Source organism: Euleptes europaea, chromosome 2 (assembly GCF_029931775.1).
Source record: "Euleptes europaea isolate rEulEur1 chromosome 2, rEulEur1.hap1, whole genome shotgun sequence".
NCBI classification, from domain to species: domain Eukaryota; kingdom Metazoa; phylum Chordata; class Lepidosauria; order Squamata; family Sphaerodactylidae; genus Euleptes; species Euleptes europaea.
The window spans coordinates 118,160,354-118,175,840 of NC_079313.1; the positions used below are offsets into that span (position 1 = coordinate 118,160,354).

Consider the following 15,487-nt stretch of genomic DNA (forward strand, 5'->3'; position numbering starts at 1 on the left):
CTTTCGTGATAGCCAAAAATCAGCAGACCACACACTCTTCCATTGTTGACCAATAACTTAGTTGACATAAACTGTGGTCAATTCTGTTCTAAAAATGGGCAGGCTCCGCGACATCTTGGCGGCAAACCCTGCCTGGTGATTCAAAAACAAGAAGCTATAAATACAACGTTACTAAAGGTGTTTACGATCGCCAAGAGTCTGGGGAAAAAAAATCGAGGCTTTTCAGTAAATGTTATAAAAATCCATGGATGCCCCTGTCCCGAATTCCTATTTGCTAACATTTTCAAGGGCAGGTGACTATTTCTCACGTTATACAGAGGCAAAGTGTTTGGTTGCTTCCACATGGGGATGATTCTCATCTCCACTATGAATGCGGAGGCTAATATTTAGAGGAGATCAGGCTATCAAAGGTTTTGTTTAACCTTCCTTAAAGCTCTCCAGACTATTGGTTGTCTATTAATTGCATAAATTAAATGAAGATATATTTCTGACCATCTAATTTTTTTTATCCAGCCTTACCCCCCACCCAAAGGAGCTCAGAGTAGCTCACATGGTCCTCGTCTATTTTATCCTCAGCTTTATGGCTGAGGGGGGATTTGAATTCAGATCTCCCCAATTCTAGTGCAACATTCTAACCACTACACCAGAGTTTCCCAAACTTTTTGAGTCATGGAGCACTTTTCAGAAGAGAAATTTGTCACGGAGCACTAATTTTCACCTAGCACCTATATAATAAACCGAATGACAGTCATATCTTTCTTTCCAATCTCTTCATGGAGCACTAGGAGATGTTTCACGGATCACCAAGTTCTCCTTGGAGCACAGTTTGGGAACCTCTGCAATACACCATATCAAATTCTTTTTGTTGATACCGAGCATATTTCCCCAGATCCGCATTACTAACGGCACAGAAAAACAAACTGCTCCATCCAGTTATTCATAATCGTGTAAACCTCTGCAATGTTCCCACCCAGTCGCTGTTCTTTTCCATACTACAAAACCTCAGACTCTTTATCCCTGAGAGCCCTCAAACGTCTCTATTGCTTTTCTGCACCTTTTGCTGTTTCTAATTTTTATTAAATGGAATGACCAGTCCAGAACTACAACCAGTGTTTGTCATATGATAAAGCCATAAATTTACATTAAATTTATATAGCAGAAATTTATTTAAATGTATACAACATAAATTTATGTAACAGCCTTTGAAAGCTGTTCTTCGTGGCTGGGAGAGGTGGAAAGAGGAAGAAAATCCCCTGAAATAAGCTGAAATTATTCTTTTTCCTATTTTTACCCACTGGCTAGTAGGCTGCCTTCAGCCTGGTGTGCTGGCGTCATGTTTAATCTGTGAAATTACAGGGTATCAAATTCCATCAGATCCTGGTCCAACCTTCTGGGGACAACAGAAAACAACTTGGCACCCTCCTCTATCTGACAGCCCTTCAAGTACTTGAAGATGGTTATCATATCCCCTCTCAGTCTTCTCTACATTCTTTTACTTCCAAAAAAGGATCCGTTTCATGCGGCTTTTGTGCTCGAGTCAAACAATTTATGCACAGGAAGTTTTCCCTTGGATTTGCCACTCTCTAGATGCTTGTTTCCCCCATACGAATTCTCAAAACTCTGCACAGGGGGCTTACTGTTGAGTTTTGAGAATTGGGATGGGGGAAATGTGGATCTAGTGAGTAGCAAATCCATGGCAAATCCTCCCATGCATAAATGGCCAAAAGGCTTAAACGTACATTGGGCATCCTTCTGAAAACAAGCGGCCGCTAAAATCCCTTTGCCCTTTACCTGCGGTCATATAACAAGGGCTCCTGCTTCCTGTTCAAGTACTTGAAGGGGCGTCATATAGAGGAGGGTGCCGAGTTGTTTTCTGTTGCCCCAGAAGGTTGGACCAGAAACAACAGGTTGAAATTAAATCGAAAGCGTTTCCATCTAGACATCAGGAAGATTTTTTTAACAGTTAGAGTGGTTCCTCAGTGGAACAGGCTTCTTTGGGAGGTGGCAAGTGCTCCTTCCCTGGAGGTTTTTAAGCAGAGGCTAGATAACCATCTGTCAGCAATGCTGATTCTATGACCTTAGGCAGTTCATGAGAGGGAGGACATCTTGTCCTTCTCCTGGGCATGGAGTAGGGGTCACTTGGGGGTGTGTGGGGGAGGTAGTTGTGAAATTCCTGCACTGTGCAGGGGGTTGGACTAGATGACCCTGGTGGTCCCTCCCAACTCTATGATTCTATGATTCTTTTTTTTAAATAATTTTTTTATTATTTCAAACATAACAAACATAACAACACACACACAACATTATACTAAACACTTCATATGTGTGGCACTTTATCCCTAACTTTACTTAAGCAAGATCTCCTTTACATCCCTATAAGCAAAAAAATACTACATTCTATAACAGGGGTGGGGAACCTTTTTCCTGCCAAGGGCCATTTGCACATTTATGACATCATTCAGGGGCCATACCAGGTGTAGATCTCCTGGGGGGGGGAAGAGGCTAGGGTTGCCAGGTCTCCAGCCACCACCTGGAGTTTGGCAACACCAGGGGAGGCCACACAGAGAAGGTCTGCAGAGTGCCCCCACTCCCCCCTCCCAGCAGCCAGCAGTGCGCCCGAGCAAACAAGGTGAAGGGGGGCGCAGCCCACAGTTGATCGGCAAGGGAGGAAGGAAAACAGAGAAAGAGGAAAAGGGAGGAAGGGAGAGAAAGGGAGAAAGAAATGGAGAGAGAGGGAGAAAGAAAGAAAAGGACGAAGGGAGACAAAGAAAAGGACGGAGGGAGACAAAGAGACAGAAAAAGAGGGAGAGAAAGGAGAAAGAGTGACAGAAAAAGAGGAAGAGGGAAAAGCCTTCCCCCCCCCCCGCGCGCAACTGGGCCCCAGCCTCCCCTGCCCACACACACACCCGGCGGCGCACAGAGCCCCGCACGACCGGGCCCCAGTCTCCATGCCCTTTCCTCCCCGAAGCCCGATTGGCTCCTGCATGCATGCTCTGCCGCCGGGAGCCGCCAGCCTCTTTCCCCCTCCCTCTTGCTGCTCAACAGCCGACAGTCGGCGAGAGGAGGTCCAAAGGGCGCTGCAGCGCCACTATAAGCCGTGGCGCCAGGAACACCCTCTGGGAAGGCCGCCCTGCGCCCCACCTCTGCAGCAGGGCCCTGGAGCTCCCGAGGGCCACAAAAAATGTCCTCGGGGGCTGCATACGGCCCCCGGGCCTGAGGTTCCCCACCCCTGTTCTATAATATTATATCACCCCATACAAAATTATCCATATACCATTCATTTTTAATACTTTGAAATATATCCGCTACTGTGTCAACTGCTATAAAAACTAGCAGATAATTAATTGTACATGTATAGTATTCTTTAATTAGCAAAAGAAAAACATATCACTACCTTGCACTAATGATGAACTACAGTTAATGTATTACTTAGTATTCTGGTAAACTAACAAGAGCTTTCCTTCTTTAAGTTTGTTTCACAATATTTAATTGAGCACATATGCATCATATAATTTTCACTTTTCTCGAAATTTTCAGTCGGTCTTTTATTAACAATATTTGTCAATTTGGCCATAACTGCATACTCCTAAAGGGATTCTTTTGTGTTGTCTGAAGATCTGGTAGAGAAGTCAGACACAGAATTAGTTGTTAACTGCAGCCACAATGTGCTTAGCAGTACAAAGCTTGGGGGAACTAATCCATCTTTAACTCTGTTTGGCATGATCATACACAAAAAGCAATCCTTTTGATAAAACCATTTCATTACAGCAGATGCCAAAGGAGTACTGGTTTGTATGCAGACAAACTGGTGCAGAAACTGACCATGTTCATAACGTACTGGAAAAATACATTCCAAGATGTTGTACGCCTGATAAGTATTTTTGAGTTACTCTTAACATTTTTTTCAAATTATTCATGGTTTTTGTAAAGCTTGTGTTTTTAATCATTTGTGTGTTTTACTACAGATTATAATAAAGTTTATTTAAAACATATGTTGTGGTAAAACATATTTTTAGGATTTCAATGAACCATATTTCCTAGATGCTTGCCCCAGGATCCCGTTTAGCAATGCTGAGGATGCTAGAATGTAGCTTCTGGATCTTGTATAATCGCATGTCAGAAAGTTGTGTTTAGTATCCTGTGTAACAATTTTATTTACTTGTTGTTTTCATGCATTGTCCAGCAGCTTTGGCCAGGCTTTTCAGAGTTTGGGTGCTAAGCAGGGTCAGCCACAGTAAATACCTGGATGGAAGACCACCAAGATAGTCTAGGGTTGCTATGCAGAGGAAGACAACGGCAAGTCACCTCTGCTTATCCCTTGCCTGGAAGACCCCGTGGATGGGGTTGCCGTGAGTCGGTTGCAACTCGGTGGCACATTCTTCTTCTTTCTCCCTGGGACTGAAGGCAGATTCCAAGTGTGATTAAAAATTAAGTAAATCAGCAAATGGATTACAAGATATGATAATACTGAGCTATAACAGCAAAGGAGCCCCGTGGCGCAGAGTGGTAAGCTGCAGTACTGTAGTCCAAGCTCTGCTCATGACCTGAGTTCAATCCCGACTGAAGTCGGTTTCAGGTAGCCAGCTCAAGATTGACTCAGCCTGCCATCCTTCCAAGGTTGGTAAAATGAGTACCCAGCTCGCTGGGGGTAAAGCGCAGACCACTGGGGAAGGCAATGGCAAACCATCCCGTAAACATAGTCATGATGTGACGTCACCCCTTGGGTCAGTAAAGACCCAGTGCTTGCACCTTTACCTATAACAGCAAAGATTTCTAGTATGCAACTAATGGGACCCTCTTCAGTCTGCACCACACAGCTGTTTGCAACACTTCCACTAGACCCTGTTCAGGGCACCAAGCTGCTGTAAGTCAGACCCATTTACACCATTTTTAAAACAAGTAGCTAGCAATTTCCTCATTTGTATGTTCTCTTGTATATATATTTTCCAAGCTAGAAAGGTTTTGATGCAAGACTAAAGTTCATTTCTTAAGGAACGGGCTGGCAAAAAATAACTATATAAGCGGACATTATTTCACTGTTCAAGGCAACACCATTGTTTTAAAGGGATCCTTTCTTTTTATTCATTTTGCTCCACTTTAGACATGATTTATTTCTTCAGGGATTCCCCCCACCACCACCACCAATCTTTTTCCCACCTGCAGTGCCAGGATCAGAATTTTGGGAGCCCCTAGCAAGGCATTTTCATTTCAGGCAGTTTTCATTGCTTTGTTGAATACATTATACTGTTTCTATTGCATTGTTCTCTAATTTTGTGTGGAATTTTTGTGCATTATTTGCTGGGCATTTTATACTGCTTTATTGTATGCATTATACTCATTTTAGTTGAACTGTAAATGAAATAAGTAAATTGGACCTCGTTAACTTGCAAGTGTTGGTAGGATGTAAAAACTGACGTGTCTTTCTTGCTGCCTCCAAAATTCTTGGGTACCCCTTACCAAGTGAATAGAAGAGTTCTGCCAGCATCCTGGATTCTTTAGTGTTTGGGGGGCTTTTGCAAACGCTTAGCCTTTGCTGGAATCGGGGCCATACTCCTCACACCTCTAAGACTTCCTTAAGGAGAACTCAGTCACAAAGACAGAAATTAACTGTGCTAACATCAATAATATCTCTGTTGGTGTTGGAACAGGACAATCACAGCACAGCTCAATACTGAACTTTACATTCCAAGCCATTACAGGCACAAGAATCTGATCCTCCTTTTATTTGTTCAACCCCCAAATGATTTTTTAGTCTATGAAGGTTAATCATTATTTATAACATTCACCAAATCAATTATGTACTGGTAAAAAAAAAAAAAAAAAGGGAGCACAAAGTCTCTACTTGTTATTCTGCCTCACTTTAAAAATGATTATGTAATCTGGGCTATCATTTATTTTTATGTATAAAATAACTAATGAAGACAGTTAATAGATTTTCTAAACAGAAAATTATTCCAGAGTTGGAATTGTTGATTTATTGCAAAATAAACACCACAGTCTTGAAGCATATGAAGCGTTTTTATTGTTGTTTATACTGTTTGTTGTTTTAATCAAGGACTATTATGTGTGCTATAAATGCCCGCATGCACATGACAAATTCACATAAGCAAACATAAACCCCTGCCTAAATTTTCTCATGCGTATGCCTGCCCGGACTTTCCCTAAAAACCTCCGAGAAGGAAAATTCCATAAAAGCTGCCGGCAGTTTATTTCCCTGTGGAATGGCTCTTATAAAAGCATGAATACTAGAGAATATTTTGGAGCGCCCATAGATGTGTGGTAGAGCATGGATTTAGTCATAGCAGATTTGATAGTCAGGTAATTTTTTTGCCCACAGTTCTGTAGGCCGGCTACCTGTCTCATCAGATTTTAATTGTATTTTTTAATCTAAGGTAATAATTATTGTAAATCTAAAGTCACTTAAAAAAATGTGACCAGCAGCCCTAAACTAGACCAACCTTTTCAGTGCAATCATATGCAGAGCTGCTCTTTTCTTTCTTTCATTCTTTCTTTTGCAGTCAATTCCCAGCTAACTTATGGCGACCCCGTAGGGTTTTCTAGGCAAGAGACGTTCAAAGGCGGTTTGCCATTGCCTCCATGTCACAAATCTGGTATTCCTTGGTGGTCTCCTATCCAAATACTTGCCAGGGTCGAGGCTGAGAGTGCGTGACTGGCCCGAGGTCAATGAGCAGGCTTCCATGGCATGAGTGGGGATTTGAACTTGGGTTTCCCAGGTCCTAATCTGATACCTTAACCACTACACCACTCTACTCTAGCTAGGAGTAATTTCGCAAAAGGGTTGTCCTGCCCGTCTGCTTCATTATAAGGAAGTCTCTTGAATCCCACAGTCTTTATAATTTCAATTCTTCTGAAAGAATTGCAGGGGGTTGATCTGTCAGAGACCGGCAGGTAGATGCTCTTGATTTTGAAGAGTGGGGTGGACTAGATGGCCTTTGGGTGTTCCCACACTGTGAGCTGAAAGATTTTGGGCACATTCACCTCCGACATTCCAAAGCACCTTTAAGCCTCATTTACACTGCTTGCGTGCACGTCAGCGCGTGTCCAGACGCGGAGTCGAACATGGGACTCAAACGCCCACCTCCACCCGTGTAAGAATGCCATTCAGATTTTTGCCATTCATGCATGAAGGTTTTGCTCTCTAGATGCACATTTTCCGCCTTCCAAATTCTCAAAACTCTGCATGGGGGCTTATTTTTAAGGTCATTTATGCACGGGAGGTTTTGCCTTGGATTTGCTGCTCTTTAGATGCACATTTTCCCCATCCAAATCCTCAAAACTTAACAATAAGCCCCCACGCAGAGTTTTGAGAATTCGGATGGGGAAAATGTGCACGTGGAGAGCGGCAAAAACCAAGGCAATACCTCCCATGCATAAATGGCTGTCGGTCATCGATGGCCAAGAGTGGCGGACAGACGAGAGTCGAAAACGCGCGCCCCGGGGCCAGCATCCACATGTGAACACCCGCTTGGCCGGTATGGGGGAGCAGAAGGCTGGGCTGGGATTGTATTTGTTTTATCCCAGTTTACCCTTGCCTTTTAGATAAAGTTTTGATTCTAAAAGAAGGAAAGACTCTGTTTATTTGTGTGCACTGAATGACTGTAACCTGACCATAATCACACGATCGATGGGCCTTAATATTCAACAGGGATCCCCATATGATTTACAACGAATTAAGGTTGATAGTACAATATAATATCCCTAAAACACTGGAAATGATGTTGTTAAGTATAATACCAGATTCTATAGTAACTCAGAGATTATTTTTGATACATGCCACTACTGCTGCAAGACTGGTCTATGCAACGAAATGGAAAACATCCGAAATACCAGATAAGACTGCCTGGATAGATAAAATGATGGAACCGGCTGAAATGGCAAAACTTACTGCATTAATAAACCAAAAGGAAAACACGGAATTTGTGGGAGAATGGGAGGCATGGACAGCATACTGTGTAAATGAACTGAACTTGGGAAACATTAAGGGATATGTTTTGATCTAGTTCAAATTGTTTGAAGCAATTAAGAAATCAAAGCTAAAAACCAGACTTTAAGATAATGATAAATGTGGGTGATCATAATGAATCCGACTTTAAAAACAAAGAGAGACATAAGGATATTAAATGGCTAGAGGAGGGAAGAGGGGGAGTTAATGCTATATATCTTTTTAGCGATAAGATAGAAATGGTTTATATTATACACTGTGTGAAGGATGGTGTGATTGTATCACAGCTGTGTGATACAACTGAATGTGAATCAGTTTGAAAAATAATAAAAACTTTTTTAAAAAAAATATTCAACAGGGATCCCCGAGGGGGGCACAGACCCCCACCGGGAAGGTCCCTCGGCGGTGGTGGGGGAAGGATCCTGGCACCTCCCCCCCCCTGGAAGCCCCTTCCCCGGGGGGGGGGACAGGTGAAAGCGACGGAGTGACTCACCGGCACCTCTGGAAGCGAGAACCCAGCAGCAGGGACAGGAGCAGGAGAAGCCCCAGCAAGGCGGCGGCGGCCGGCCAGTCCATGGCCGCTCTGCGGAGCGCAGACCCCCGTCCGCAGCCCTTGCGAGCCGCCCCGACGCCGCTCCCGTCCCCCGGCAGCCCGGGCTGGGTGTGGCTCTCTGCGCTGCGGCGGCTCTCGCAGGCAGGTGTCCAGCCGGCCCCCTCCTGGCCCGGGGTAAGGCGCAGCCCCCAGCCAGGAATTCCCCCTCGGGTCGAAGATTCCCATGCTCCTCACCCACCCCCAAGGCGTGGCCCCGAAATAAATTTCATCAACACATAGAATCCTAGAGTTGGGAGGGATCCCCCGGGGTCATCTAGTCCAGCCCCCTGCACGATGCAGGAAATTCGCAACCACCCCCAGTGACCCCTGCACCATGCCCAGAAGATGGCCGAGATGCCCTCCCTCTCGAAGGAATTTCAAAGGGAGATCGGAAAGAGAAACTGCTGAATTACAGTTGATATTCAAACTAAAGTCCATGCATTTACCTGGGCTGAATAAAGACCTTGCATTCATGGCTCATGACCAATGCTGATTTCTCCACACCCATCTCTCCCCTGGACATCACGGACTCTTCTGCATACCACACCTAATCCCATCACGCCTGCTATTCACATGTACATACTATTAACATTTACATACTAATGCTTGTCTGAATTCACTCTCCTCTACTTAAAGGCAGATGGATTCACATTCTAGCTGTATCTGAAGAAGTGAGCTGTGGCTCACGAAAGCTCATACCCTCTTGTCCATTTTGCCCACATCAGACCCCTCTAAAGTAGGTGAGGCTGACAGAGAGTGACTGTCCCAAAATCACCCAGCTTCATGGCAAAATGGAGACTTGAACCTGGGACTCCCAGATCCTAATCCATCGCCCTAACCACTAAACTGTTCTTATGCTACCGGATTGTTTTGATAAGTCTTATCTTGTTGTCAGGAGTGAAAGGTAGCTCCTGGCTTCTTCTCTGAATTTTCTGCAAGAGACAGTACCAGTAAAATATTTTAATTATTTTCACCTCAGCTATTTTTATGATCTTCCTGTATTGTTTTTATATTGTAAGCCACCTCAATTAGGTCTCTGGAGTGTAGGGGTTAGAGTGTCAAACTTGGATCTGGATGACCCAGGTGGGAATTCCTACTCTGCCACAGAAACTTGTTGAGTGACCTTGCTCCACTCATACAGTCTACAGTCTTGCAAACTGAGGGCTGTAGTCCATCACTAAGATCACCTGGTAAATACTATACTATTAATCCTTTATTAAAGGGACAGGACATTTGTTTCTCCAGGTAGTTGGCAAACCTTCCTTCCTTCTTTCCTTATCCCACTTTTCTCCCCAATGGGGACCTAAGGTGGCTTACTTTGTTCTCATTGCCTCCATTTTATCCTTATAACAACCCTGTGAGGTAGGTTAGACCACGAGTTTCTGGCCCTAGGTCACCTGGAAAGCTTCCATGGCAGAGTGGGGATTCAAACTTGAGTCTTGCAGGTTTGAGTCCACACCACAATGTCTTTCTCCATTTGCCACACCTCACTGAAAGAAATCTGGCATCTTTCAATAATTGTGGCTGGCAGAAATTAAGTGCAAGTTAGTCAAATCTGCACCCTGGTCCTAGCCATGTTTACTGTGAAGCAGTTTGTGCCAGTCCAGTGGGATTTGCTCAGAAGTAAGTCAATACAAGTTTCCTTTGCACTTCAGTGGCCAGATTGCAAAGGAATTCATTATCCAGCTGTTGTTTTCCCTTAAAACAAAATGTTTTATGCAATCTGCAAACATATTTTTAGTGTTGGTGTCTGCCAGTTCTTAATCCCTACCCTTGGCTTAAGCACCTTCAGACACATTTCATGGGTTTTATAGTAGTCAGGCTCTGACTTAAGGTTGCCAGCTGCCCTGGAGAAAAAAAAATGTTGTTAATTAACAGATGTTGATATTTACTTCCATGCCACGAGAAGCTTCAACTGCCCATTTCCACATGGTAATCCTCTGGTAAAGGAACAGGACATTTTCTTCAAACCAGCTGAGAATGCTACCTTGGCACCACATCTTCAGTAAACAGCTTTTCTCCATAAACACTATATTTTCATATGACGGTACTGCCCACAATCTAGAAACAAACACTTGCCGGATTCACAGTGCAATCCTAAGGAAAGCTACTCCCTGGAATAACTCTGTTTAGGATTACAGTCTAAAACTTCTGCCTCCATTGGCCATGCTGTCCCTCGGTTTTGCAGTAGAGAAATCACACCAGAGATGCCTTCTTATGCAGTCGTTTGCTTGTGCTTACCCAGGTTTTCTGCCAACCCTATGTTATTGAACGTTTGAATGTTATGGGAACAAGAGTCACTAAAAAAAAAAAAAAAACAAAATCACCTACTAGTCTAGGGCTGCCAACTCCAGGTTGGGATATTCCTAGAGATTTGGGGGTGGAGCCTGAGAATGTGGGGCTGGGGTGGGGAGGGAGCATGGAGGAATAGAATGTCATAGAAAACCATCCTCAAAGCTGGTATCGATGACCAGTTACATTTGCACGTCCTCTTAAAGAGACTTTTCACTACATGTGTCAACAAATGTGGAAGTGAGTCAGTGGGTAGAGCCCACATCAGGGCTGTTCCAACCTCCCTCCATTGAAAACATGGTCCCTTTTAAATGTGACACGCTGCCCTATATTCTCTCATATTGGGAATTCCTGCACCTTTCACATTATGGAGTGCTGGGGTGGGGGAGAGTCAGAAACAGAGGAGCAAAATATCATAGAAAGTAATGAAGATATGGGGACAGCAAAGAAGGAAGATGGAATAGAAGAACTGATACAGGGCATGAAAGTAATGAATTTCTTACTGGTACTGTCTCTCTTGGAGGACTCAAAGCAGAAGATAGGCGGTTACCCCTTCCACCATTTTCTCCTTGGTACTTCTTAAGAGCCCATACCAGTTTACTTTCACTCTTGGCTGTCCCAAAGAACCACAAGCTGCCTACCGTGAGATACACCTCTTCAGAGAATACAGTGCTAGTACACCCTAAATCCTAAATAAACAGTGTAAATCCTAAATAAACAGTTGAGAAAATATTACTCAATATTAAAAATCTTGATGCATATAATTCTAGTTATCTAATGTTTATGATGCATATAATTCTAGTTGTCTAATGTTTATGCCCCTCCCCACACCATGGCGCAGAAGATCTGACTGAGGTACATGTACGTACTTGAAGGACCTCGTCCGCCCATACTGCCCAGCCCTCCAGTTAAGATCCTCCTCACAAACCTTGCTCTCTGTGCCCCTGGCTGCAGAGGTGAGGTGGGTAGCGGCCAGAGACAGGGCTTTCTCAGCGGTAGCCCCTCACTTACAGTCAAGTCAAGTTTATTAATACAGTCGACTGGCCAATCACGTGCCAACACATGAACATTTCCAGACACAATCGTTTTGTACTGCAGAATCACAAACTGCCCGTACATATAAAGGTGTAAGGTCAATAAAAGCAACCCCTGGTTACAATTATCATGTTAAAATGGATAAAATTGTAAAATATTCTAGCAATCATTCTCTAATAAAGCTCTGCGTATTTTAATAGCAACAGCGCAGAACTTGGCAGACCTCTTACAGAATGTCCTCCCCTTGAGGCGTGCCTGGTGCCGATCCTACTCCCTTTTAGGTGCCAGACCAAAAAAGGGGGGTCTTTTTTCAGTGGGGAGGGTGTAATATACGCTTGGGTGAAGCACGAGACCGGAGACGGCGTTCCAACAACAACTATTTATTTAACACACTGGAACGGATCTGCATGGAACTGAACTGAACTAAAAGGGCACAACAACCCGGCTTATATGCCAATCCCAACCACCCGGAGCCACGCCCCCAAGTCCACAATTGGCCGGTTGTAGTCCATAGTCCAATGGGAACACAGGCGTGACCCAAGTCCGTGATTGGGCTGCTATAGCCCATTGTCCAATCAGAATGGCAGCCGAAGGAGCCTGGAGAGGATAGCAAGCTCAGCATGAGCCTTGCTTCCCTGCATACATAACAGAGGGGGTTGAATGTTTTAAAGTATTTTTGCAGTCTGCTTCTTGCCTGCCTTATAAAATTATTTTACGCTGCTAAATGCTTTACACTTTTTTTACACTCTGGCTGAGCTGTTAACAGCTTGATCATTAAAGGCTGGCTTTTTAACAGCTTGTTAACATTATCAGTGTTTATGCTGTGTTTTTTTAAACTGTTTGGTCATAATTTACTTTGTGGGCTAGGGAGAGGCGGCAGGTACATTTTCTAATTAAAGTGAACGCGCGATCCTTTGTGGGGACTAGCAGTACCCTTCCCACTGAAAGAAATGAGGCAGGTTTATTTGTAGGCTTACCAGGGCCCACTGCTCCATCGGCGGGAGCTTTTCTTCAGCGCGCGATGCGCCCATGCGCCTGGCGCGCCCGTGCCCCACAACTTGCCTACGTCACTTCTGGATTTACTCAGAAGTAACGCGGACACTCTGTCAATTGCTGCTCTATGGTTTCCATAGAGTTTTGGTGGAGGTTGCTAGAGCATCCGCGTCACTTCTGGGTAAAACCAGAAGTGACATGGGTGCGTTGTGCGGGCGCACGTGCACACGTTGCCCGCCGGCCCTCAGGTGGTCGGCGGGCAGCCCCGTGGATTAGCCGGATTTTACCTGCCACCACCGGGCACTTGGCAACTCCATTTATTTGCTGACACTTCATGAGCACATTAGATCAGATACAGTGCTTTGGACTGAGTGTATGAGCTCAGCACTTGGCAAATATCACCCATTTTTATCTGTTGTTTCTGGAAGGCACTGATTCTACTGAAGACATGAGGCTCAAACCACCAAAACCACTTCCTTTATAAGCACCACTGCAACAAACTAGAGTTATATGATACCAGTTCTTCTGGATAGGCTGCATCTCCCTCCTTTCTTTTCTTCCCTCCACTAGCATTTTGGCTTCCAGTCCATACTTTGGTTAGAGCCACTCAGCTGGGCCCCTCATAAAACAAACCACACAGCCCTGCCTCCGTCCCACAGCTTAAGGTGCATTAAGATCCTGCTCCCAAGACCTGTAAATATTTCTAACACATTTGTTTTGTTGGTCCCAATTTAAAGTTCATCTAGATGAAAAAGTAATGTCAGTGAAGAAACAGACCTTAAAAGATTCCTAAGCATTGTATTAAGCCTTAAGGAGCTCTGGAGGTGGCACTGGGGTTGCCAGCCTCCAGGTGCTAGCTGGAGATGTCCTGCTGTTACAGCTGATCTCCAGCCGATAGAGATCAGTTCACCTGGAGAAAATGGTTACTGTGGCAATTGGACTCCATGGCACTGAAGTCCCTCCCCAAACCCTGCCCTCCTCAGGCTCCGCCCCAAAAGCCTCCTGTTGGTGGCTAAGAGGGACTTGGCAACCCTAGGTTGCAGCCATTCTTGGGGGGTGGGGGACAGAATTGAAAGTAAAATAAGATGGCCATACCCTTTGGCCATTTGTGCATGGCTGTTTCCTCACAGTAACCCTGCTGACTACTTTGGGGCTTTGCCTTGATCGAGCATGCATTTCCAACCGTCAGAGGTCACCTTGCTCTCTCATTTCTGCGTATTTTGCCTGCGTTTTCTGGATTTGTATTTAGCCAGCAAAATGTGTGGAAATGCGCAGGAGAACAAGGCGACCTCTGACGGTTGGAAAATGCATGCATAATCAAGGCAAAGCCCCCGAAGTAGTCAGTGGGGTTACCGCAAGGAAACGGCCATGCGTAAATGGCCTTTGTCAGTTACTTTAAACAGGTCAGACAGGGAAGGACTTTGTAGTGTCAGGGGCCAGTTGCACAGTGGCTGGGCCAAGTTGGACTGGGCAGAGTTGCGTGGTGGCTGCCTAGGGTTGCCAAGTCCCTAAAAAATATGCCCACTGAGGAATACTGACTGCGTCAGCAGCTGTAGACACAGAATTTGGTGCATCTTGGCAAAAATGAGTGCACACTGAAGAAAGGTTTGACTGACAAGGCTAGATATCCGGGGCTGCCTTTTGTGCATTGGTCAGTTGTGCTATGGATATTTATACACGTTGAACGCTGAACCATCTTGGGCAAGCATCTGGCCTTCATTGCCGCCTGAAATTGACAAGGACATTTCTACCTTGTGGCTGCGAAGCTACGCTACTAAGAACATTCCCAGGATCGGGAGAATTGGTGACTACAACTGGACACAGTTCATTGGACTATTATTGGATTGCACATGAGGGATTGTCTTTTTTGATATTTATGTTACACAGTATTGTGATTATATGGTTTGTGCTATATACTTGTGACTAGCAACATAGAATACTGGACTTACCTTTTGAGTCATTTATTCCTATACTGAGTTTATACTATAACAATTGAGTATAGAGCAGTGGTTCCCAAAGTGGGCAGTACCACCCCCTGGGGGGCAGTGGGATTATCTAGGGGGGCACTAAGAGGCAAGGGGGCAGTAGGCGGGTGCTAGAGGTGGGCCCCTTCAACAGTGTTGTTGGATAAGGTAGGGGGCGCTGGGGTTGAGTTTGTGGAGCCAAGGGGGCAGTGGCCTGAAAAGTTTGGGAACCGCTGGTATAGAGGTGTGATTTTGTTTTCGTATTACCTGGAGGTTGGCAACTCTATGGCTGCCACTGGGCCAGACCAAGTTGTATGGGTAGTGAGTTTCCATTAGTCACCACTGGGCCTGTCTCCAGTTTCTCCTCCTCCATCAGAGGACACAGGGCAGTGGGAGGACAGGACATTTTCTAGGGCTTCAGCCTCCCTCTCGCCTCTTGCTCCCAGTCCCCACCCTGGCTTTGCTTTGCCGAAACCAAGGCTAGCAAAGGCTTGGCAATATTGCTGTGGTTGCATAGCAACCCCCCAACAGCCACTAAGAGCTCCATGGGCATTCCTTTCCTAAAGTGACAGGCACGGTTTCTGTTATTTTAGGGAGTTTTAATCCCCTGATGTATTTTGTTTAGATTTCAGGGTGGGAATTGGGGGG

At 44.9% G+C, this 15,487-nt stretch overlaps 1 protein-coding gene across 1 annotated transcript in view; it reads right to left on the reverse strand.

The window, feature by feature from the left end:
* Positions 1 to 12,913, reverse strand: part of PTGIS (prostaglandin I2 synthase) — a 50,189-nt gene extending 37,276 nt beyond the window's left edge. Inside the window, exons 1-2 of the mRNA XM_056844880.1 lie at positions 12,860 to 12,913; positions 8,457 to 8,680 (exon numbers count right to left, since the gene is read on the reverse strand). Of these exons, the coding sequence (XP_056700858.1) occupies positions 8,457 to 8,680; positions 12,860 to 12,913 (278 nt within the window). The remainder of the gene's footprint in view (positions 1 to 8,456; positions 8,681 to 12,859) is intronic.
* Between the last annotated feature and the right edge of the window lie 2,574 nt (positions 12,914 to 15,487).